The sequence below is a fragment of the Chiloscyllium plagiosum genome, unplaced genomic scaffold (assembly GCF_037043375.1).
Source record: "Chiloscyllium plagiosum isolate Xiang-an unplaced genomic scaffold, Cpla_swu_hap1 HiC_scaffold_34, whole genome shotgun sequence".
Taxonomy (NCBI): Eukaryota; Metazoa; Chordata; class Chondrichthyes; order Orectolobiformes; family Hemiscylliidae; genus Chiloscyllium; species Chiloscyllium plagiosum.
In genome coordinates, this window is record NW_028270172.1 from 41,367,329 (window position 1) to 41,394,569 (window position 27,241).

Here is a 27,241-nt window from a genome sequence, read left to right on the forward strand (position 1 = left end):
CTGGCCCTGGTTTTGCCCTTGATTATTTAGTATTTTTGGAATAATATTAGATTCTTCTGTCATGAAGCCTGAAAAAAAATATTCAACCCCTCTGCCATTTCTTAGTTACTCATTATTATTTCTCCACCCTAATTTTCTAATGAGCCTATGTTCATTTGAGTCTCTCTTCCTTTTGTATATATCTCAAAGGCTTGTACTATGCTTTTTAAATATTACTTGTTAGTTTTGCCGCAAATTATATTTTATCCAACTTTATTACATTTTTGATCATCTTTTGTTAGTTTTTGACAGTCCTCTTGCTTACCACTAATCTTTGCCACATTGTATATGCTTTCAATTTGACAATTTAACTTCCACTAGTCCCAATAAATATAATCCAATTTACAATTAATGAACAATATGTGAGCCTATTGCTTAGGTTATATTTCAGCAGATTCTTCCTGTCACCAATGACAAAAACAAAAATCAGAACTAATTGCAAGACGACTCAATGTATGAAGGAGAAAATATCTGACTGAATATTATTGGCAGATTTGCATCATCATTAAAATGGGAAAGCGGCCACCAACACCCAAATATTTGAAACAATTCATCAACAATAAGCTTCAAAAAGTGGGCCTCAATTGCAAATTTAAAACTATTTTCAAGGAATATTTATGGCAGATAATTTTGAGAAGCAGATCACAATCACAATGTCAATCCATTAACAGATTTGAACTGTGATTACAAGTAAAAGAGGAAGGAACCATCAGGGAGTTTCTGCTAGCTACTTTATTGATCCCAACAGATTGGATTAACCAGAGAGAAATAACCACAGTATTACAGCTCAATAATCATGATAAACCATTATGTTTCATTCCAATAATGGACAAATTGAACACACCAACTCAAATCTTCAATTAGTATTGATATGAATTACTCATTTACTTTGCTGAAAATGATTATAAAATTGAAACAGATTTGTAGAATTTCTGTAATTTTGATAATTTAGCACTCTTAGATAATGGTTATTGCTGATATTTTAAAAAATTACTTATTACCTGAACTTGCACATCTCTGGAATTGATGATTTCAACTATTCCCACCACATTGTCAAACACAAGCCCAAGCTTCTTACAAGAATCTGAAATGGAAAAAATATATATATATTTAGAGACAAGACACACGTGTAAACAAAATGCAATAGAGTTGCATCATTATAAAAATAGGGTAGTAGCCCGTAAAGCTTAAACATTTGAAGTAATTTATCAGAGTTCAGCTTTAAAAAGCAGGCCACGATTACAAACTTGAAACTATTTTCAAAAAATGATATCGATTGGCAACTTATTTGGAAAAGCAGGTCACTATTGAAATCTTGATTTATAAAAGATTGTGCGTATATGACAGCTATTGTGTAATGTGAATCATTTCTATCAGCTTCTTAACACTTTGGTACTGACCTATGTACTTACCAATTGTAATGGAATTGACTTTGCCTTGGATTTTCAGTGTGGAGTTACTGCATTTATAGACATAGACAACATGCTTCAGTTCAGCCTCAGAAATGACAATATTGTCATTATTCTCCTGGTATTCCTAGGATAAAAGTAAAAAACATTAGCTGGAAATCAAATATAAATAAACGCCACAGAGAAACAGGTGAAAATTGGTTATGATCTATTTTTTGGTTCACAACTAGTGATACAGCCACTGCACATGTCCCAAACTAATTTGCATTCTATTTGTTATACTCCACATAAAAATCCAGCATTTTACTATGCAGAGCTCAGTGTTACTTATCTTGCTGGTAGTTGCCTAAAATTTCCTGGATTGGGGATGTTCAAGAAGCAATAGCTTTCTATTGCTTCTTGAACATAAAATGAGATTAAGGGCACTGCAAGTGTCAAAGGGAAAAACTCTTCCTTAACCGATTCCAGAAGAACATTAACATTTTGAACATTTTAAAGACTGAAACTAATGCTTGTCTTTTGGGAACATTCGCTGGGGAGGGCTGCATCAACTGTTCAAGGCTTCCAAGCAAAGATGGCTAGGCTCCTGCGCTGATCGATCAAAACCAATATCTGCAAAACAGCCAGAATTACTGGCACCCCATTTAAAAACATAAGGAGAAGAACACCTGTTTTATGTGGCCATATGAATAACTGTCTTTACCTGTGAAGAAGCTCTCACTGTGCAATTGCAATGTGGGGTGATGCAACTTAAAATTTTAGATGTATTTTCAGTCTAAGAATTCAGCACGTAGGGAACCAATTTTATCTCATATATTCTAGCTCATTCTATGTTCAAAATCACCAATCCACACATTATTTCACCAAAGGAGGAATGGGAGGAACAAAGTCTTGTTGAATCTGTTCACAGCTAAACCATTCTTTCCCAGGACCTCAAAAGTGTACAGCATTTTACACCCCACAATCCTCCATCACCATGCAATCCACTGACTTTCAAAACTAAAATCTAGAATTTGTTGGTATGAATTTAGTTACAAACACTCTTTCTTAGATATCTTAAGTAAAGAATACAGTGCATAAAAGTAAAATGTTTGTGTGTGATGTTGGATTTAACAAATCATTGTTTTCTTCTGTAAGTCAACATAATGATTTTGACCCAAGTTTTTAATTCCTTCCTGACCACGGGGAGGTGGCAGAGGACTGGATGACAGTTAATTAATCTCCACTTGGAGAAGCTAGGTTTGATCAGGGATAGTCAGCATGGCTTTGCCAGAGGGACATGATGCCTAACAAACTTAAGAGAATTTTTTTGAGATGATCAAGTGTGCAGATGAAGGTAGTGGAATTGATGTGGTTTATATGGATTTCAGCAAAGCTTTTGACAAGATCCCATGGGAAACTGATAAAGGTAAAAAAACATGGGATCCAGGGTAACTTGGCAAGATGGATCTAAAATTGGCTTAGTGATAACACAGGTAGTGATAGAAGGCTGTTTGTGTGACTTTTTTTTATTCATTTGTAGGATGTGGGCGTCATTGATTGCCTATCCCTTGTTGCTCTTGAGAAAGTGCTGTTGAGCCACCTTCTTTAACTGTTGCAGTCCACCTGCTGTGGGTTGACCCATAATGGGCAGTAGGGGGAGGGAATTCCAGGATTTTGACACCGTGACAGTGAAGGAACTGTGACATATTTCCAAGTCAGGATAGTCGGTGGCCAGGAGGGGAACTAGAAGGTAATGGTGTTCACATGTATCTGCTGCCTTTGTCCTTCTAAATAAAAGTGGTTATGAGTTTCTAAGGTGCTGTCTGAGATATTTGGTGAATTTCTGCAGTGCATCTCGAGTTAGTACACACTGTTGCTACTGAGTGTCGGTGGTGAAAGGAATGGATGTAGTGCCAATCAAGTGGGCTGCTCTGTCTGGGATGGTGTCAAGCTTCTTGAGTGTTGTTGGAGCTGCACTCATCCAGGCTGAATGAGCGTGTAGGAGAGATGAAAAGTTTGCGAATGACACAAAGATGTGGTTAACAGTGAGGAAGAAGGTCTTTCTTTTCTCTACTTTATACTAGGAAGAATTTTAATGTTTAATTTTTAACTTTATTTCCCTATTTTTCTAGTTTCTACCAAAGATTTTGTACCTAGGTACCTTTGTACCTAAGATCATAGAATCCTACAGTGTGGAGGCCCATGATTTTGCCCACCAAGTACACACCAATTCTCCGAAGAGCAACCCACCCAGATCCACCCCCCTACTCAATCCCCATAACCCTGCATTTCTCAGGCAAATCCACCTAACCTAAACAACCCCAGTCGCTATGGGAAATTTAACATTGCCAATCCATCTAACCTGCACATCTATGGATTGGGATGGTGCTGGGAATGGTGACATTGTATACTCACTATACTCCTGTATCCCTGTACTTGTACTTGTATTTGAGTACATGACAATAAAATCTAATTCTATTTCAAAAAATGTAATTCCAGTTCTCAGTTATAGGAAGATATGATCAAGTTCGTCAGATGGGCAGACCAGTTGCAGATAAAATTTTAGATAAATGTGAGATACTGCATTTTGGAAAGGCAAATCAGGACAAGACTTATACACTTAATGATAAGGTCCTGGGGAGTGTTGCTGAACAAAGAGACCTTGGAGTGCAGGTTCATAGTTCCTTGAAAGTAGAGTTGCAGGTAGACAGAATAGTGAAAAAGACATTTGGTACACTTTCCTTTGCATTGAGTGTGAACAATGGGAGGTCATGTTTCAGCTGTACAGGACATTGGTTTGGTCACTTTTGAAATACTGCATTCAATTTTAGTCTCCCTGCTATAGGAAAGATGTTGTGAAATTTGAAAAGGTTCAGAAAAGATTTACAAGAATGTTGCCACGGTTGGAGGGTTTCAACTAAAGGGAGAGGCTGAATAGACTGTGGCTATTTTTCCTAAAGCATCGGAGGCTGAAAGGTGACCCTAAAGACGTTTAGAAAATCATTAGGGAATTAGGTAGGGCAAATAGACAAAGTCTGTTCCTCAGGGTAGCGGAGTCCAAAACCAGAGGACATAGGTTTAAAGTGAGAGAGGAAAGATGTAAAAGAGACCCAAGGGGCAAAGTTTTCACAGATAGGGTGGTGCGTGTATGAAATGAACTGCGAGAGGAAGTGGTGCTGGCTGATGCAATTGCAACATTTGAAAGGCATCCAGAAATGGGCCAAATGGGACTAGATTAATTTAGGATATTTGATCGGCATGGATTTTCATGCTGTACAGCTCTATGACTCTATAACTGTGAAAAGTATGAGGTGATGCACTTTGAAAGAAATAACAAATGAAGGGACTATATAGTAAATTACAGGACACTAGGAAGCTTAAAGCAACAGAGGGATCTTGGGGTGCTTGTCCACTGATCCTTGAAGGCAGCACGATATGTTAGTACGGTGGTTAAGAATGCATTGCCTCTATCAGCTGTGGCATAGATTATAAGAACAGGGAGGTTATGTTGGAACTATACAAAAGTTTGGTTAGGCACAGTTGGATTACTGTGTGTAGTTCTCGTCACCGCACTACAAGAAGGGTGTGAATGCACTGGAGGGGGTGCAGAGGAGATTCACCAAAGATTTGCCTGGGTTGACATTTTAGCTAGAAAGAGAGGCCAGGTAGACTTGGCTTGTTTTCTTTAGAGTCAATAAGTGTGGTGCTGGAAAAGCACAGCCGGTGAGGCAGCATCCGGGGAGCAGGAGAGTTGACATTTCGAGCATCAACTCTTCATCAGGAGTGAGGATGAAGAAGAGCTTATGCTCGAAACGTCAACTCCCCTGCCCCTCGGATACTGCCTGACCAGCTATGCTTTTCCAGCACCACATGTTTTGACTCTGATCTCCAGCATTTGCAGTCCTCAATTTCTCCCTTGTTTTCTTTAGAGCAGTGAAGGCTAAGAGGGGACCTGACAGAGGTGTTTAAGATTATGAGGGGCATGGACAGGGTGGATAGAAAGCAGCTGTTTCCCCTAACTGAACGGTCAGTAATGAGGGGGCATAATTTTAAAATGAAAGACAGGAAGTTTAGAGGGGATTTGAGGATTTTCTTTTCACCCGGAGGTTGTTGGCAATCTGGAATGCACTGCCTGGGAGGGCAGTAGAGACACAAATCCTCAATATTTAAAAAAGAACCTGAATGAGCACTTGAAATGTCATAATTTTAAAGGCTATAGCAAATTGCTGGTAAGTAGGATTAGTGTAGATAGGTTGCTGCAGATTTGATAGACCAAAGGGCCTCTTTTGACCTGAATGAGTCTTAAAAATTTTTTTAAATTGGGAGAATGCAACAGTTGTAATCAAATAGAAACCAGAATGCTTTAGTTATGTAGTTTGGTAGCGCTCATCACAAGTCACTTGAGTGAAGCCAAATAACAATATTCACAAATTTATATGCCTCGCACATACTTCAGAACAGGACGGTGATATTTTGACAGTTTTATCTGGGAGAAATTGGTTCTGCCAAGACTACAGCAAAGGGAAATGGTGCAAAACTAACACTAAATTATAATACAATTCCCATTTAAGCCACACTCAGCTATAGAATTTAGAAAATCCTGTATAGTCTAAAATTGGCTTCTCAAACTGAGGGTCAAGACTTCATGGGGTCATGAGCTGAAACTTTGGGGTTTGGAGCTCTGAGGCAGCAATGATCACCAAGTAGAACTTTGACGGAGCTCTTCAATATTCCAGCCTGGAAATGAAGTCATAGTGGGGAAAAGGGGAAATGCTGCCCTAAAAACTTCTAAAATGTCTTTCAAAGACAAACAACAAGCTGTTGAAATGGGTCAACAAAGCAACATTTAATTTAATTGAATGTATTGCAGAGATGACTCTTTAACACTAGATGTCACTATTGTGTTTTGTCACTTTAAAAGGTTACTGGTAAATGTCAGGGAACAGATGCTTCCATTTTCATATAAAATTAGACAAAATAAGTTGGACTGAGTAAAATACTTCTTTGTTTAAAAAAATTGTGAAGATTCTGACTAAATAAAGAAATAAAAAAATCTGGAGCATTTAAATGTGCACTATTCTAGTGATTAATTAAGTAATTAAAAACATATTTAAATCCATCATCACCTTTTTTATACAATGTTCCTTAATGATTATTTTCACACTGTCAAGAAAGAGTTAATAATTTATTTTATTTCATGAAGATGATTAATGGAAGAAATTCTAATTATCAGATAAAGTGGAACAAGTAATGGACACTGACTGCCCTTCTTTTAAAACTTGTAATAGAATTAATGATTCACTACTGCAGTCTCTTCAGAAACTGAGCTCACAAAATAGAATCTAAGTGTTCAGATGGAAAGCAAAGAAATTTCATAACATTGTATTCAATTTATTTAACTAGCTTCACACCAAGTGGTAACTTAGAATAAGCTGTGCTAGTTTTAATTGGACTTTATACACATGAAACTACTATCCACTTCATTACTGCAAACATACATATTTGTCTACTAGAAAATTGAACACCAGCTCAGTGGGGATATATATTACTGTAAAGGAATCAATAATTCAAATCAATTATTCTTCTCCCGTCTCAGGACAAAGATTGGCCTTAAATAAATTTGTGTAACCTAAATTGATCAGGTGTACCCTAGGAGTCTGTGGAAGGCTAGGGAAGTGATTGATGGGAATCTTGCTGAGATATTTGTATCATCGATAGTCACAGGTGAGGTGCCGGAAGACTGGAGATTGGCTAATGTGGTGCCACTATTTTAAAAAGGTGTTAAGAACAAGCCAGGGAACTGTAAACCGGTGAGCCTGATGTCGGTGGTGGGCAAGTTGTTGGTGAGAATCCTGAGGGACAAGATGTGCATGTTTTGGAAAGGCAAGGATAGATTAGGGATATTCAACATGGCTTTGTGCATGGGAAATTATGTCTCACAACCTTGATTGAGTTTTTTGAAGAAGTAACAAAGAGGATTGATGAGGGCAGAGCCAGAGATGTGATCTATATGGACTTCAGTAAGGCATTCAACAAGTTTCCCCATAGGAGACTGGTTAGTAAGGTTAGATCTCATGGAATACAGGAGAACTAGCCATTTGGATACAGACTTGGCTCAAAGATAGAGGGTAGTGGTGGAGTGTTGTTTTTCAGACTGGAAGCCTGTGACCAGTGGTGTGCCACAAGGTTTGGTGCTGGGTTCACTACTTTTCATTATTTATATAAATGATTTGGATGTGAGCAAAAGATATATAGTTAGTAAGTTTGCAGATGACAGAAAAATTGGAGGTGTAGTGGACAGCGAAGAAGGTTACCTCGAATTACAGCAGGATCTTAATCAGTTGGGCCAATGGGCTGAGGAGTAGCAGATGGAGTTTAATTCAGATAAATGCGAGGTGCTTCATTTTGGGAAAGCAAATCTTAGCAGGACTTATACACTTAATGGTAAGGTCACAGGGAGTGTTGTTGAACAAAAAGACCTTGTAGTGCAGATTCATAGTTCCTTGAAAGTAGGATAGTGAAGAAGCCGTTTGGTATGCATTCTTTATTGGTCAGAGTATTGAGTACAAAGGTTGGGAGGTCATGTTGTGGCTGTACAAGACATTGGTCAGGCCACTTTTGAAATATCCTATGCAATTCTGGTCTCCTTCCTATTGGAAGGATGTTGTGAAGCTTGAAAGGGTTCAGCAAAGATTTACAAGGATGTTGCCAGGGTTGGAGGATCTGAGCTATAGAGAGAGGCTGAATAGGCTGGGGCTGTTTTCCCTGGAGCGTCGAAGACTCACGTGTGACCTTATAGAGGTTTATAAAATCATGAGGGGCATGGATAGGGTAAATACACAAGGTACTTTCCCTGGAGGTTGGGGGGGGTCCAGAACTAGAGGGCATAGGTTTAAGGTGAAAGGGGAAAGATATAAAAGAGTCCCAAGAGGCAATTATTTCATGGAGAGGGTGGTGCATGTGTGGGATGGGCTGCCAGAGGAAGTGGTGGAGGCTAGTACAATTTCATCTGAACGGGTATATGATAGGAAGGGTTTGGAGGAATATGGGCTGGGTGCTGGCAGCTGGGACTAGATTGGGTTGGGATATCTGGCCGGCACAGACGAGTTGGACTGAAGGGTCTGTATCCGTGCTGTGCATCTCTATGACTCTATGAAATTTAAGGATACAGATTTTCCATGAAAAAACTGACATCTCAGTAATATTTATCTGCAAACACCGCTGAGATTAAAGATTCAAAAACCACTGCATTTGGCAAGATTAGATTAGATTACATTACAGTGTGGAAACAGGCCCTTCGGCCCAACAATCTGGATTAGTGGTGCTGGAAGAGCACAGCAATTCAGGCAGCATCCGAGGACAGGCAAAATCGACGTTTCGGGCAAAAGCCCTTCCTCCTCCACCGCCGCTCCCTCACCACCAGACGCCTGGAGGAAGAACCTTTTTACCTTCGGCCCAACAAGTCCACACCGACCCGCAACCCACCCATGCCCCTACATTTACCCCTTACCTAACACTACGGGCAATTACAGTACCTGACCTGCACATCTTTGGACTGTGGGAGGAAACCGGAGCACCCGGAGAAAACCCACACAGACACGGGGAGAACGTGCAAACTCCACACAGTCAGTCGCCTGAGGCAGGAATTGAACCCGGGTCTCTGGCGCTGTGAGGCAGCAGTGCTAACCACTGTGCCACCGTGCCGCCCACAAAGAGACCTAAGAGACTTAAATACATCATTAAAGAAATACCACACTCTGTATGCCTTCCCAGGTGGGCATTTAAAATCCCCTGGCATTGTTACTGCTATCCTGGCTAATATTTACCTCTCAACCAAAATCAGAATAGTTGGTTAACATCACATTCTGTTTGCCAACTGGCTGCTGTGTTTCCAATGTTGTATCAGTGACAGCTTTTAAAACACTGGTATATCTTGAGGTCCTGTGTAAAGGCAGGAGCATTCTTTTCAATGCTGCCCTATTTGAAAGTAAATCTAGGATGTACTTAAATCTCTTGATAGGAAGCATAAATGCAAGTTCTTTATTTTGATACTGACTATCAGCAATTGATTATTGGCCATCGTATCTTGAACACTGACTTTTGATCCTACCTCCATCAGTAACCAAGCAATAACTTGGGGCCAGGTTTTACAGGGACGACAGGGTCTTGCTCCTTCCAAGCCCATCCTATAACCATAATGAACTTTGGGCAAGATAGGATAGCCAATAATGGAATTTTTTACTGCTCATCCAGGAATAAGTCCCTGCTTTGGAAGCTGCTGGCCAATTTGATTAGCTGGTAGCTCCATCACTCTTTACAATGCCACAGCTCAGTAGTGAGTTCTGCTGGAAAGAACATTGTCGGAAGATACCAAAGGAAGGTCACAACTGTCTTGAGAGGTAAGTTTTGTGATTGTATGATGGGGAGACATGCTGGAGGCACAGGAAGAGGGAGGAGCTGTGTGAGTTCTGTCAGGCAGGTGGCACAGAAGGACAGGGGTGATATGGAGGATTGGCGAGTGCACTTGAGGTGTGTGGGGCTTCACTTAAATAAAGTGCCTCCCTCCTTTCCCGCCTTTGTTTTTGCAGGCCTATAAAAGTAACCTGCCCAAACTAGTCAAATTATGGCATGGATAGTGCATTATTTGGATAAATTGGATATTAACATCTCTAATTTATCTTCAGTTAAATATGGCATTCAGCTCGCATGTGCAGTGCTGCCTACCTGGTGTATTACAGGAATGAGATGAGAGATGGGTGGGCAGTTAATAGTCCAGCCACTTATTTAGTGTTCTCCCTCTCTCCACACCATGACCACTACCATTGAAAACACACCATTTGGGGAACATAAGATCCAGCCTTTAGTTATATTTACCACTTTCCACTTCTTTCCTTCTAGCTCCAGCACAGGCATCCTTGGCTGCTGTGGAGAGGACATGGGTGATGTAGGACTGGATGAGTGACTCTTCGATGGGGAATTAATCACTGCAGTCCGTGGACGAAGACTTGGATTCTTGTGGGTCTTCTGGTCATCAGGAACGTGGCGAAGACCTGGAGAGATTAAAAACATCAGCACGATAGAAAACTGTTAAATATTTTTGATCTTTTAAATCAGAAACTAAACTGTCCGTGTGGAATTTGCACATTGTCCCCATACCTGCATGGGTTTCCTCCCACAATCCAAAGATGTGCAGGTTAGGTGAATTGGCCATGCTGAATTGCCCATAGTGTTCAGAGATGTGTAGGTTAGGTGCATGAGTCAGGGGTCAATATAGGATAATAGAGATGGGGAACAAGTCCGGGTGGGTTATTCTTTGGGTGGTCAGTGTGCATTTGTTTGACCAAAGGGCCTGTTTCCACACTGTAGGGATTCTGTGGATTCTATTAAACTGAAGTTATTAAGTATCAGACATCTTTATTCATGTCACTAATTTAAGGAGTTTGCAGTTCAATATTAAAATACATAATTACCAAAGAGTCCAGCAGGGACAACTTGGGAGTATTCTAGAAAGGTCTCAATAGCTTAAAAATTAGAACATAATATAGACATTCAACGCACCATACCAGTACAGAGTTTTGTAAGAATTATCCAGTTTGTCCCACTTTCCTATTCCTTTCTCATGGTCTACCTGTTTTTTTTTAAACTGTTCAACTATTTATCCGATTTCCTTTTGAAATTTACCATTCAATCCACTTCCACAACCTTTTAGTTGGTACTTAACAAATTATAACACACTGTGAAGAGATCCTCATCTCACCACCTCTTCATTTATCAATTATCTTAAATCAATGTCCACTCATTACCAACCCATATACTAATGGAACAGTATTACCTATCTTTGTGGACATCCCCACATAACTATGAGCACCTCTACTTAATGTTCCCTTAATCTTCTCTCTACAAAGGAGACCAATCCCATCTTCACAAGTCTCCATATATTGTCCATTACTACCAGTATAATTCTGGTAAATGAGATATAAATTCAGTAAGATTTGGTGCATGTATTAAAAAGTCACTGCAGTAAATGACATCAAACTAATAAGTGAACATGCTTGAAACAAATAACAATGCAATTAACTACAGCTGATTTATTGTTTGAAATGGTAATCTGTTTATAATGGCTACAAGATTAAATCATTGCGCACACAATTTTTATAATTATCAGTTTTTATTTGTTTTGACTTACTGATAGCACTTCTGTTTTTAAATGAAAAGATCATGCATTGAAGTCCACTCAAGAGCTTGAACACTCAATTTAGGGTGATGCTTCCTGTCACACTGAAGGAGTCCTGCACTATCTCAGAGGTGCTGTCATTTGGCTAACATAATAAACTCAGGCCCAGAATAGATATGAGCAGAACACCACCAACTCTGACCCCTACACGTCCACCATAGTCACAGCTGCAGCTGCCAACCTTTTAGTGGAGGCCCATGACAACAAGAAGCACCTCTGACCTCACTATTTACAAGAGGACTTCAGGGTCACCTGCATCGCAAAGTATCCTCTCTTTCAAGGTATCCTCTCTAAGAAGGGATAATCCAGGAAATTGTAGGAGGGTGAGCCTTACATCACTGGTAGGGAAATTATTGGATAAAATTGTTAGAGACAGGGTTTATTTACATTTGGAAAATAATAATTCTTATTAGGGCTAGTCAGCATGGCTTTGTGCAGGGGAGGTCTTGTCTCACAGATTTGAGTTTTTTGAGGACGTGATAAAGATTATTGATACAGGTCGGGCAGTGGATGTTGTCTTTGTGGACTTTACTAATGAACATGTATCATAGTCCACTATTCCAGAAGATTAAGTCACATCAGATACATGGTGAGTTGGTAAGTTAGATTTGGTCATAGTAAATAGAGGATAATTGAGGAGGGTGGAGTATGTTACCAGTTGTGTTCCACAGGGATCAGTGCTTGGATCTCTTATTTGTAATATATATAAATGAAAATGTAAGTGGTCTGTGAAATAACTACACAGAGGCCAGAATCCAGTCATGAAGTCACCCTTTATTTACAAATAAAAAATTCCTTCCAGCTCCCACAGAACCAGCTCTGAGAGTAAACAGAACCTCTGACGTTCCTGCTTTTATCTGTCAGCCAGTGCTCGTTGATTGGACCAGATTAACTGCCCCAGTCAGGGACTCTCACTCTATGACATTGACCTACCTGACCTTATTACAATCTCAGCTTTTTCACTGTCCCCATGAGCTGTCGCCATTTTGAATTGTTTTAAGAAAGAAAATAGAAAAGTATAGCTTAAAGAGAGTCCACCAGTCCTGAGCCAGCTCAATGATGCTGCACTGCGATATCTCCATCTCCTCGCTACTGTCAACTGCAGACCCAACCAAGGTTGAAGTTGCCACTGTTCAGGCGACACCTTTCGCTGCTAAACAGATTCTCCTCCACCACTGCCCCATTGCTGCCTGGGCCAGCCCAACCAACAGAGTCACACATCTTGCCACTGGACCTCCCTCATCATGTCATGATGCCCTTCTGCCACCTCTTCGACACTACCAGCGCCAGACCTAATCTACTATAAAGTCACCAGTCCTCTGGCGCCATCTTTTGCCACATATCCTATCTCACCAATGCTGCCTCTGCTGATGTAGCAGCCGCTGATTCCAAAGCCAGGAAAGTAAATAAAGGCTCAATCAAGTCTGTGCTGGATCCACTGAAGTCCATGCTGAGGTCCTCAGCATTGCTATTCAAGCTCAGAACAAGAGGTAAGTAAAAAGGAAAAAAAGCAGTCGGAACAGACAAGCCCTAGCTCAGGTGTCTTACTTTGCTGCCATCTTGATGACACAATTCAAGTAAGTCAGAACTCTCCAAAGTTTCTGACTCTAACTCAAAATTTGGGAACTTTTTCAGAGGGTGCATTGGGATTTCTGAGAGGTCCCATTGCATATTTTTAAAGTATATCCAGGTCCAGCTTCCAAAATAGTGCAGGTTTTAAGTTGCATAACCACAAATTTAAAATCTTCCACAGACCAGCATAATCTAACATTTTTTTCATTAAAGGGTGCTTCTTGACATATCCGAAGCAAAGCAAGCTGCAGTTCCATTATTGAAGCTGAATATGAGGTTATGAGCAGAAGTTAGCACGTTAGCAGAGGCGTCTATGCCTCTACCTGTGAGTAACCTAACTTAAAATGTAGTATATTTAAAAAAGTTAGACTAGCCATTTCTTAGTTCACTGGTACACTAGCCATCACTAAGGCACAAGTATGCTAGAATATTCTCAACCTGCCTAGACATCTGCAACTCCAACAACACTTACGGAACTCAACACTATACAGTCGGTTCTGCTATAATGAGTGTTTCTTCAACACAAATTGGCTTTAACACAATTGAAGAATTTAGACTCTTATTTGCAGAATATGAACTTTACTTACCTGTATTGGCTATAACGTGATTCTGGCCCCATAGTTTAAATGGTAGAGTTATTATGCGATTTTCTTAAAACAGATCGCACAAAAATGGAATTATCACATTAGATCAGAACCAACAAAGCAGTCTCCTTAGCTGGAGCCCTATTCACTACTTTAGACATTCACTCTCTCCACCACTGACTCACAATGGCAGCAGTACTTACTGTAGACAGGATGCACTGCCCCAACTCATCAGTGCTCTTTCCACAGCACATGCCGAATTCATGATTCCTGGCAGCAAATGCATGGAAACACATGCAACATTCTGACTTGGAAGTAGATCATAATTTCTTCACTGTGGCTGTTGGTTTGGCTGACTATGCTGACATACATAAGAGAAACTCTATTTTATAGGTGAAAGGATTCAAAACAATGGATGGTAAGAGCTGACCATACTGTGGACAGTTACAATATTTTGTCAGATAGGGTAGTTGGTAAATCTGCAAACAATTATTTAGATCAACAGGGTGGAGTAATGTAGCTAGATTTTCTCTTTTTAAACCAGAATGTACTGAAATGTTTATTTGAAAATATGCAGTAGTCAAATTTGCATATTGCTGAAACAAACACAATATTTTACTCTGCTCCCCATTATCAAATGCTGGCTAGAATAAGTAGTCATATTGATATTCTCACCTTTGGTTATTCCTTCTCCTTGATTAAGCTGTGCAAAGAGCTGGGAACGTGCCACAGACGCCTCATCCTTTGATGTTTCTGGCCACAAGGTTGGAGGGGGCCCAGGAGGAGGAGGAGGGGGAGGCAGGGGACAAGGGCCACAAGAAGGTGGAGACTTTGCAAGGCCCTGAAAAACAGAAAAGTCAAACTTTAGCTGCTACTGAGGCAATGCTTACCATTGCGCTAGGCATTCTGCTGTTCTTTCACCATCATAAAATGAATGCACTACATTGTCACTTAAATATTCAGAAACCTCCTGTTCTACAAAAGAATGTATTCTCTACACACCACAGATGAAAATTAAATTTAATAAATTTGCTCAAATCAAGGAATGCTTAGTTATTACTGAATTAGTGATATGGATTTGTAATTGCTTAGAGTCATCAAGATGTACAGCATAGGAACAGATCCTTCGGTCTAACTCGTCCATGCCGACCAAATATCATAAATTAATCTAGTCCCATTTGCCAGAATTTGGCCTATATCCTGTTAAACCCATCCTATTCATATACACATCCAGATTCCTTTTAAATTTCAAAAATCAAATGACACCAGATTATAGTCCAACAGGTTTATTTGAAATTGCAAGCATTCGGAGGTCAGCTCCTTCCTCAGGCGTGGTATGGCAGAGGTATAAGACCTCTGCCATACCACGCCTATTTATAACCAAAAAATTAACAACTTTAAAACTAGCTGCAGTTGTTGAATCCTTTAATTAGTTAGGAGGTAGACGGCTGATTAAAATGCAAAATCCAGATTCCTTTCTAGTCTTTGTCCCTAGATAATTAAATGTTTTATCAATGTACAAGAGGTGATAACTCAGGTTAGACAATGAACATCTAAAGCATTATCTATTTTAATGCAATGAGTTTGACTGGTAAGCATTGATCAGCATATGGGAACGCAATCACTGAAACACAGTTGAAGGAAGGACGAGACTGGCAGTTCAACATTCCAGAGTACAGAAGTTTCAAGTGCAATGGGGAAGTAGATGGGATTGAAAGAGAGTTAGGGGCATTTCATTATTGATGAAGGAAACCATCACTGCAGTAATGAAGGAGGAGGTCCCAGTGTCCCAGAAGGGTCATCAAATGAGACCATCTGGGTTGAACTTAGAAATATAAAAGGTGTGATTACCTTGCTGAGATTATACTACAAGGTTCCCATTACCAAGATAACGGAGTAGACATATAGGTAAATCACAGTTGTCAGTGGCTTCAATTTTGCTAACATTAACTGGGATTGACTTGGTGTGAAAGGATTAGATGGGATCGAACTTTTAAAGTGTATTAGGAGAGCTTTTTGTGTCAGTACAGTTAGTCCTAAGGGACTAGTTAGGAGAAAGTGAGGACTTCCAGGGTCCATGAGGATTTGCCAGATCCAAGCCCCCCACCAGCCCTCACCCCACTCCCGGCACCTTCCCCTGCCACCGCAGGAAGTGCAAAACCTGCATCCGCTTCTCCCCCCTCACGTCCAAGGCCCCAAAGGATCCTTCCACATGCAACAGAAATTTACCTGTACCTCCATAATGTCATCTACTGTATCCGTTGCACCCAATGTGGTCTTCTCTACATTGGGGAGACAGGACTTCAACTTGTGGATCATTCCAGAGAACAGCTCTGGGTCACCCACACCAACCAACCCCATTGCCCTATAGTTGATCACTTTAACTTCCCCTCCCAGTCCACCAAGGACATGCAGGCCCTGGGCCTCCTCCACTGCCAAACCCTAACCCCCCAATGCCTTGAGGAAGCATGCCTCATCTTCTGCCTTGGGACCCTACAACCACATGGGATTAATGTGGATTTCACCAGTTTCCTCATTTCCCCTCCCCCCATCTTATGCCTCCAACATGGCACCGCCCTCTTGACCTGTCCATCGTCTTTCCCATCTATCTGCTCCACCCTCCCCTCCAACCTATCATCTTCTCCCCAACCATCATCTACCTATTGCATTCTCAGCTACCTTCTCCACAACCCCAACTCCCTCCCATTTATCTCTCAGCACCCCGCCCCAACCCAGCCCACAAGCCTCATTCTTGATGAAGGGCTTAGGCCTGGAATGTCGATTCTCCTGCTCCTCGGATGCTAACTGATCTGCTGTGCATTTCCAGCATCACTCTCTCAACTAAGGAAGCAGTTCCACCTAATCCTGGGGAATGAAGTTGTTCGAGTGTCAGTGGGCAAGCATTTTGGGAATAGTGACCATAAGTCTTAGTTTCAAAGTCTTTATGGACAGGTTTAAAGATAGTGCAGAACTTACGTGTCTGAATTCTGAGAAGGTTGATTTCAGTACCAATAGACAAGATCTGACAAACATGGACTAGGAGTAGCTACTTGAGGGTAAGTCTACATTTGGAAAGTGGAGTATTTTAAAAGTAGTATAGTGAGAGTTCAGGGCCAGCATGTTTCTCTAAGAATGATGGGCAAGGACAGCAAGTCCAGGGAATACTGTAAAGGGGCATAGCGAGAGTTTGATAAAGACGTAGAAGGAAGCATATGTCAGGTACAGTGCATTAAAACAAGGAGGCCCTTCAAAAGTATATATAAAAAAAAAAGTGTAGGAGGTTGCTTAAAAAGAAAATTAGGAGACTAAAAATCAGCTATAAAATATCTTTGGCAGATAGGATCAAGGAAACACACACACCCCCGAGGCCTTTGATAAGTATATTAAGAATATTAAGAATAAAAGGATTACCAGAGAAACAGCAGGACTATTACAGACCAAAGGGGCAAGCTGTGCATCAAGCCAGAAGGTGTTGGGGGTTGTGGGGGGAGTTTAAATTAATCTTTGTTCTCTGTATTCACAGAGCAGAAAGACATTGTAGCTAGGGATACCAGCTGAGATGGTGAGGTTTTAGAACACTTTCAGATCAATAAGGATGAGATATCAGATGTTTTAGTGGGCATCCAGGTGCATAAATCTCCAGCACCTGATGAGGTGTCCCCTAAGCTATATTGGGAACCAAGGCTGGAGATTGCTGGGGCCCTAACACATAAATTTCATACTTCGCTGGCCACAGGCAAAGTGCCCAGTGACTTGAGGATAGCTATTGTGGTTCCTTTATTCAAGAAGAGCAGCAGGTACATGCCAGATAATTACAGACTAGTTAGTTAACGTCAGTGGTAGGGAAATTATTGGAAAAAATTCTAACAGACAGAATTAGTTAATACTTTGAAAGGCAGGAACTGATCAGGAATAGTCAGGATGGATATATTAGAAGGAGATTCTGTTTGACTAGTTGAATGTTTTGAAACAGTGATGAAATACTGAACAACCTCGGTTATCCGAACAAGATCAGTGGGGGAGTATTTTGTTCGGATAACAGATAATGTTTTTACAGGACCTTGAGATTTTATTTGGATAATCCGAAATTCCAATAATTGACATTCAGATAACTGAGGTTGTTCTGTATATTGAAGGGGGTAGTGTACTTAACATGGTTTACATGGATTTCAGTAAGATCTTTGACAAGGTTGCACATGGAAGGATGGTCCAAAAGGTAACAGCCCATGGGATCTAGGGTAAGTTAGCAAACTGGATCCAAAACTGGCTTACAAATAGGAGGCAAAGGGCAATGGTGGAGGGTTGTTTGTAATTGGAAGACTGACTAGTGGTGTACCACAGGGTTTGGTGCTGAAACCCTTGTTGTTTGTTATGTACATTATCAAATTGGTATGTTGTCAATGTGAGGAGGATGGTCTCAGGTTACAGTCTGATATTGATTAGCTGGTAAACTGGGCAGAGCAACGGCAGATGGAATTTAATTCCAATAAATATGAGCTGATGCATCTTGGGAAGCCGAGAAAAGGAACGATGTACACTGAGGAGCAAAGGGATTTTGGTGTACAAGTCCACAGATCTCTGAAGGTGTCAGGGTGGAGAAGAAGGCATATAATGACTATCTTTGTTAAAACCGAAAGAACTGAGGATACTGTAAATTATAAACTAAAACAGAAGCTAAACACCAGCTCCACAGCCAAGAAAGCCCAGCAGCATCTCTACTTTCTGCATAGGTTGAGGAAAGCCCATCTTCCATCCTCACCACATTGAGAGCACCCCAAGCAGTTGCATCACTGCCCAGTTCGGGAATTGCACCATCTCGGATCGTAAGACCATGCAACGGATAGTGAGGACAGCTGAGAAGATCACTGGGGTCTCTCTTCCCTCCATTACAGACCTTTACACCACACGCTGCATCCACAAGGCTAACAGCATGGTGGACAACCCACACATCCATCATTCAAATTCTTTTCCCTCCTGCCATCTGGCAGACGATACCAGAGCATTCGGTCTCTCACGGCCAGACTGTGCAATAGTTTCTTCCCCCATGCCATCAGACTCCTTAACACTGTCTGATCACACTCTATTCCATTTGCAATTGTTGGACGACGTTTTGAATTGCTACCAAAACAATGTTTTATTAATGATCATGCATTCTTACGTTGTAATTTGTCCATCACTGTGCCTATTGTCTTGTCTTGTCTTGTCAGGAATTACTGTGCGGTCTTGCATGTTTTGCACTTTTCTATGCAATTTATGCTGCCCTGGTATGACTGTATTCTTGTGTAGTCTTTGTGTTCATATAACACCTTGGTCCTGGAGGAAAACTGTCTCGTTTTTATTGTACCAGCTTTTATATGGTCGAAACGACAAATACAGTTACAGTACTCTAAAGTTTCTGGAAAAGCTCAGTGAGTCTGGTAACTCTGATTTCTCTTCACAGATACTAACATTTTGGATGTGGCGACCTTTCTGCAGAACGCTGATTTCTCTTCACAGATGCTGTCAGACCTGCTGCACTTTTCCAGCAACTTCTGTTTTTGTTGCTTATCTTCATTAGCCTAGACATAGAATATAGAAGCAAGGAGTTCTTGTTACAACTTGAAAAACCTTGGTTAGGCCACAGATGGAATGCTGCATGTAGTTCTAGTAGCCACACTATCAGAAGGATGTGACTGCACTTGAGATGGTCCAGAGGAGATTTACCAGGCTGCAGCCTGGAATGAGAAGTCTCAGTATGAGTACAGACTAAATAGGCTGGCTTTGCTTTCCTTGGAGCACTGGAGGCTGGGGAGGCAGGGTGAGGGGAATCTATTTGAGGTGTACAAAATTATGAGAGGCATAGAATGAGAATCTCTTGCCCCTGACAGACCGGTCTATGAGAGAGCTTAAGTTTAAGGTGAGGAACAAACAATTCAGAGGAGATCTGAGGAAACAGTTTTTCCCCCAGAGGATGGTAGATAAATGAAACATGCTGCCTAAGAGGGTAGTGGAGGCAGATTCTCTCAACATTTAAAAAGAATCTGGACAAGCACATAAGATGCCAGGGCATGGTAGGCTATGGACCAGGTGCAGTTAAATAAGATTAGTGTAGTTTGCGGTTTGTTGATCATCAAAGACATGGTGGGCTAATGGGCCTGTTTCTATGCTGCATGAATCTATGACTCTTGTATTTGAGTAGCTGCCAAGGATGGGGCATTGTGCAATCATCAGCAAACATTCCCTTTTCTGACCTTACACAGGAGCAAGTGTCATTCATGAAGTTGCCAAAGATCAATACTCTGAGGAATACCTACAGAGATATCCTGAAGCTGAGACAACTGGTCTCCAGCAGCCACAATCATCTTCCTCTGTGTCAGGTATGATCCAACCAGCAGAGAATTTTCCCTCAACTCCCAGTTTTGGTAGGGCTCCTTGATACCACATTCGGTCAAATGAACCTCGATGTCAGGTGCTGTCATTCCCACCTCACCTCTGGAATTCAGCTTTTTTTTTTAGATTAATTAGATTACATTACAGTGTGGAAACAGGCCCTTCGGCCCAACAAGTCCACACCGACCCGCCGAAGCGAAACCCACCCATACCCCTACATTTACCCCTTACCTAACACTACGGTCAATTTAGTATGGCCAATTCACCTGGCCCTGCACATCTTTGGACTGTGGGAGGAAACCGGAGCACCCGGAGGAAACCCACGCAGACACGGGGAGAACGTGCAAACTCCACACAGTCAGTCGCCTGAGGCGGGACTTTCTTGCAGCACTTCGTTATACCAGGCCTTAACACTGCAGACTGCATTGGAGCACGATTCTGCTGCTGCTGATGCCTCACTATACCTCAAAGATACACAGGAAGTGCCTAGCAACCCAAGACTAAGCAGTGTTCCTCTCGCAGGATTTGTTTTATAGAGTCATAGAGATGTACAGCATGGAAACACACACTTCGGTCCAACCAGTCCATGCCAACCAAATATCCAAAACCGATCTTGTCCCACCTGCCAGTACCCAGCCCATATCCCTCCAGACCCTTTCTATTCACATATCCATCCAAATGCCTCTTAAATGTTGGAATTGTACCAGCCTCCACCACTTCCTCTGGCAACTTATTCCATACCCGTACCACCCGCTGTGTGAAAAAGTTGCCCTGTAGGTCTCTTTTATATCTTTCTCCTCTCACTTAAACCTATGCCCTCTAGTTCTGGACTCCCCAAACCCCAATTTACCCTATCCATGCCCCTCATAATTTTGTAAACTTCTATAAGGTCACCCCTCAGCCTCCAACACTCTAGGAAAATAGCCCCAGCCTGTTCAGCCTCTCCCTATAGCTCAAATCCTCCTACCCTGGCACCATCCTTGTAAATCTTTTCTGAACCCTTTCAAGTATCACAACAGCTTTCCGATAGGAAGGAAACCTGAATTGCACACAATATTCCAACAGTGGCCTAACCAATGTCCTGTACAAGTGCAACATGACCTCCCAACTCCTGTACTCAATACTCTGACCAATAAAGGAAAGCATATCATACATCACCTTCACTATCCTATTTACCTGCGACTCCACTTTCAAGGAGTTCTGAACCTGCACTCCAAAGTCTCTTTGTTCAGCAACACTCCCTAGGACCTTACCATCAAGTGTATAAATTCTGCTAAGATTTGCTTTCCCAAAATGCAGCACCTCGCATTTATCTGAATTAAACTCCATTGCCCACTTCTCAGCCCACTGGCCCATCTGGTTAAGATCCTGTTGTAATCTGAGGTAACCCTCTTTGCTGTCCACTACATCTCCAATTTTGGTGTCATCTACAAACTTACTAACTTATGCTCACATCCAAATCATTTATGTAAATGACAAAAAGTAGAGGACCCAGCACCGATCCTTGTGGCACTCCACTGGTCACAGGCCTCCAATCTGAAAAACAACCCTCCACCACTACCCTCTGTCTTCTACCATTGAGCCAGTTCTGTATCCAAATGGCAAGTGCTCCCTATATTCCATGAGATCTACCCTTGCTAACCAGTCTCCCATGGGGAACTTTGTTGAATGCCTTACTGAAGTCCATATAGATCACATCTATCGCTCTGCTCTCATCAATCCTCTTTGTTACTTCCTCAAAAAACTCAATCAAATTTGTGAGACATGATTTCCCACACACAAAGCCATGCTGACTATCCCTGATCAGTCCTTGCCTTTCCAAATACATGTACATCCTGTCCCTCAGGATTCGCTCCAACAACTTGCCCACCACCGACATCAGGCTCACTGGTCTATAGTTCCCTGGCTTGTCCTTACCACCCTTCTTAAACAATGGCACCACATTAGCCAAACTCCAGTCTTCCGGCACCTCACCTGTGACTATCGATGATACAATATCTCAGCAAGAGGCCCAGCAATCACTTCTCTAGCTTCCCACAGAGTTCTCGGGTACACCTGATCAGGTCTTGGGGATTTATCCACCTTTATCCATTTCAAAACATCCAGCACTTCCTCCTCTGTAATATGGACATTTTGCAAGATGTCAGCATCTATTTCCCTACAGTCTATATTTTCCATTTCCTTTTCCACAGTAAATACTGATGCAAAATACTCATTTAGTATCTTCCCCATTTTCTGCAGCTCTACACAAAGGCCGCCTTGCCGATCTTTGAGGGGCCCTATTCTCTCCCTAGTTACCCTTTTGTCCTTAGTGTATTTGTAAAAACCCTTTGGATTCTCCTTAATTCTATTCGCCAAAGCTATCTCACGTCCCCTTTTTGCCCTCCTGATTTCTCTCTTAAGTATACTTCTACTTCCTTTATACTCTTCTAAGGATTCACTCGATCTATCCTGTCTATACCTTACATATGCTTCCTTCGTTTTCTTAAACAAACCCTCAATTTTTTTAGTCATCCAGTATTCCCTATATTTACCAGTCTTTCCTTTCACCCTAACAGGAATATACTTTCTCTAGATTCTCGTTATCTCATTTCTGAAGGCTTCCCATTTTCTAGCCGTCCCTTTACCTGCGAACATCTGCCTTCAATCACCTTTTGAAAGTTCTTGCCTAATACCATCAAAATTGGCCTTTCTCCAATTTAGAACTTCAACTTTTAGATCTGGTCTATCCTTTTCCAACACTATTTTAAATCTAATAGAAATATGGTTGCTGGCCCCAAAGTGCTCCCCTACTGACACCTCAGTCACCTGCCCTGCCTTATTTCCCAAGATTAGGTCAGCTCCCCCACTGACACCTCAGTCACTGCCCTGCCTTACTTCCCAAGAGTAGGTCAAGTTTTGTACCTTCTCTAGTACGTACATCCACATACTGAATCAGAAAATTGTTTTGTACGCATTTAACAAATTCCTCTCCATCTAAACCTTAACACTATGGCAGTCCCAGTCTATGTTTGGAAAGTTAAAATCCCCTACCATAACCACTCTATTATTCTTACAGATAGCCGAGATCTCTTTACAAGTTTGTTTCTCAATTTCTTTAAATGTTTTGATTCATAAGCTATGTGTCACTGCTACAGCCAGCATAATAGTAGCCTTAAGATGATGGTAGCCTTCTTCTTGAACTACTGCACTTCATATAATATAGGTACAATCACAGGATCATTAACCAAGGATGAGGGAATGGCAAAATGTGTCCAATCTGGAATGGTTTGCAACTTGGAGGGGAACCTGGGAGGTGACTCGGTTTCAATATATTTCCTGTCATTGTCCTTCCAGGCCATGAATGTCATAGGTTTAACAAAATTAAAAATCACACAACACCAGGTTATAGTCCAACAGGTTTAATTGGAAGCACACTAGCTTTCGGAGCGACGCTCCTTCATCAGGTCTTTTATTATGCCAAGCTTCTCCAGTTTTTTGTTCTTGGCGTGCATGTACATGGTGTTGGTTTTGTCGCCCTGTCTGTTTGGCAATGTCACGTAATTGTACTGATGTATCCTGTGTGCAGGCTGTGAGTGTGGACTCCATCTGAATTTCAAGGTTGTGGCGCCTGCTGTAGAGTTGGTGCACGAGATGATTGAGAAGTTTACAAGAGGTGCGGTGGCAAAGTCCCGCTGCGTAGTCTGTGTTGTAGGTCAACCTAAGTGGGTTCGTGATCCGTAAGCCTTTCAGGATCTTTACTGCTGGCCTGCATTCCTGTAGAAACTTGATGAAGCAGGGATCTCCAGACATCTGGTATTAGACCATACATTTTAACTTAATAATTATCCTTCTAAGATGGATCCTATGCTGAACCAAAACAAGGTACCATTCTACAACCTAATGCTCCTTCAGTACTAACTAATTTGATATCAGTTCCTCCTGATGAAGGAACGTCGCTCCGAAAGCTAGTGTGCTTCCAATTAAACCTGTTGGACTATAACCTGGTGTTGTGTGATTTTTAACTTTGTACACCCTAGTCCAACACCGGCATCTCCAAATCATAGGTTTAACAGACATGATCAAGAACTCTTGGCAAGTTGCTGCAATGTAATTGTTGTATACAATTTGGGTTCAATATTCTTCATTGCAGTTATAAAAGTATATTTTGTTACATGTTAAGAACTGATATCAAATTAGTTAGTACTGAAGGAGCATTGGGTTGTAGAATGGTACCTTGGTTTTGGTTCAGCATAGGATCCATCTTAGAAGGATAATTATTAAGTTAATATGAATGGTCTAATACCTGATGTCCGGAGATCCCTGCTTAAATTTATTTTGTAGTTTCCCAAGGCTCACAATGAAATAGCTCAAGTTGAATTCTTATGTAGACTAAAACCTATATCTAATACGTCAAGTAAGTCCATGCATAAACTAAAGATAATGATCTGTCAATACAATTAAAACAAAAGTACCCTTAATGGATGGAATTTTAAGTATCTGAGTAAGACAGGACACTATAAACACAAAAATTCTAAGATAGCCAACAATTTCTGAAAGCTTGTCTTCACTCCTCTCAGCACATCTGCTACAGCTACATGCCTTTGTTATGTTTAAACTTGACAATTTCAACATTTAAACTTGAGTTCATCCAAAAGTATGCTGCTCACATCCTAATTTGTATGAAATTCTATTCACCTAGTTAAGCAATACCTTGAATTAAAAATTCTAATCCCCTCAGCCTTAGCCCTATTTCTGTAATGTCCTCCAGCCCCACAATCCTCACTCCTCACTCCTTATCTGCACTCCTCCAATTCTAGCCTCTACTGCATCCCTAGCTATCATATTATTGACAGCAGTACCTTCAACTATTTATGCCCCCAGCTCTGGACTCCCTCTGACAATTCTCTATCTTTCTCCCCTGTTTTAAAATGCTCCTTAAAACCTGTCTCTTTGATCAAGGTCACAATTACATATTTTAATATTGTTTTATGCAACTTATTGTCAAACATTTGTTCACTTACATTCCTATGAAGCACCTAAGCATATTATTAATGACGTCAAAGGCACTACATAAATGGAAGCTTGTTACTTTGGTTTGTAATTAAACAATATGCAGGTCGATATCACGCAGAGGCCTAGTGGCCTTGTGGATGGAGGACTTAGTCAAAAGAAGACCCCTGCAGTTATATTTAAGAAGTTAATACATCTGTATTATTATTATTATTGAGACAGCACCTAAACATTCCACAAGCCCATCTTCACACTTTTTAACCAAAGATGTTTGTCCTGTAATGGGTGGGGGCATTGTACGTGTAGAGGGTCTAGAAAGAGCTCATGAATGTTCTTGATGCTGAAGACTCCTAGAATCTTTAGTCTGTCCATTGTTATATGGCAACTCTTTAGTCTCCTGAATCCCTTCACCTTCGAGCAAAAGTTTTAGTTTTCATACAACGAGAAAATTAAGTTAAAGCAGCATGTGCTGGGTGTCAGATGAAGTAACCTTCATTAGTCAGCTGTAAGCATCCAGTCAGGAACCTGCTGGGTGTTACCATTTAGGCAGCAGCCTGCATCAAGCATGTCTCCTATGACTCATTAAAAGGTCCTGATGCATAGAAATCAGAGCTTTGTGCCTGGGGCAGACCCTGATAGAAAGAATAGTTAGGGCTTATCAGGCGACCGTGTACCGTCATCTGCAAAAACCATAGCTTTACAGGATTACCTCAGCTGTTTGTGTCTGCAGCAGCTGCTACCCATAGTTCATCAGACTGATCTCTGAGCTCACAGTAGCTGTCATTTAATTTGTTATTCGTAAGAGTTTTAGGAGGCCCACAGAGGGGAAGACAGGACCTGATGTCCTCTTCCTAGGATACTATAGTCAAGAATAGCATCACATTTGATACATTGAGTCAATGAAAGCTATTTCTTCAGAATTATTCATTGAAATTATGCCAAAAATATAATTTGTAACTGAATTATTTCATTCCGTATTAGGTTTCCAAGCATATACACTGAATTGTTATTTATTTTCAGATATTTACAATATCTTCCTCATGTGCCTTTAATTTCTCTGCAAAAGGATTTGGTCAGGTTAGGAGAGTGGGCAAAGAGTGACAGATGAAATACAGTGTGGGAAAGTGTGAGGTTATGGACTTTGTTTGTAAGAATAGAGGCATAGATTATTTTCTGAACAAGGAAAGGCTTTGGAAATCTGACGCTCAGCGGGATTAAGCATCCTAGTTCAGGATTCTCTTAAAGTTAACAGAAAGTTAACTTTAAAAGTTCTCAAAGTTCAGCTGGCAGTTAGGAAAGCCAATACAATATTAGCATTTATTTCAAGAGTGCCTGACATACAAGACAGATGTAGTCCTGAAACTATTGGAAAGCTCTGGCCAGACTTTGGAAGACTGTGTTCAGCTTTGGGTCTCCTACCTAAGAATGATCCTAGGGATAAAGGGCTTACCATATGAGGAGCAGCCGAAGATACATGGGTCTGTATTTGATGGAGTTTAGAAGGATTAGCAGATGGTCTCATTGAAACTTGCAGAATACTGCAAGGCCAGCATAAAGTGGATGGGGAAAAGATGTTTCCACGGGTGGGAGAGACGAGGACGCAAGAGCATAGAGTGAAGTCACAATCCTCTAGAACTGAAATGAGGAGAAAATTTCTTCAGCCAGAGAGTGGTGAATCTGTGGAACACATTGCTGCAGAAGGCTGTGGAGTTGAAAAACATTTCAGCCATGATCAAAAGGTGGAGCTGACTCGATGGGCCAAATCGCCTAATTATGCTCCTGATTCTTATGATGCTTTCCCTCCTCTCATGGATGATTTGGAAAGGTCTAATTTATATCTTCACTTCAGGGAGAGACAAACAAAAACCATGTCCCTCTCCTCCGCTTCTTATTCCAATCCTAATTATAACAGGAGAGACTAGACAAAGAGAGAACTAGTCGATTTGGAAGCTATTGCATTGATCATTGAGGCACTTGAGCTGGGAGAGCCAAACTTCAACCCCATGAGATGTGGCACTGAAATTTATAAGATCTCTCCCATATACTTGCAGCTTCCCATC

At 41.1% G+C, this 27,241-nt stretch overlaps 1 protein-coding gene across 2 annotated transcripts in view; it reads right to left on the reverse strand.

Annotated features, from left to right (window-relative positions):
* Positions 1–27,241, reverse strand: part of cap2 (cyclase associated actin cytoskeleton regulatory protein 2) — a 243,243-nt gene that overhangs the window by 16,703 nt on the left and 199,299 nt on the right. For both annotated transcript variants that reach the window (XM_043719122.2, XM_087978631.1), the window contains 4 exons: positions 14,496–14,661; positions 10,305–10,480; positions 1,452–1,575; positions 1,041–1,123 (listed from right to left, as the gene is read on the reverse strand). In XM_043719122.2, coding sequence (XP_043575057.2) covers positions 1,041–1,123; positions 1,452–1,575; positions 10,305–10,480; positions 14,496–14,661 — 549 coding nt within the window. The remainder of the gene's footprint in view (positions 1–1,040; positions 1,124–1,451; positions 1,576–10,304; positions 10,481–14,495; positions 14,662–27,241) is intronic.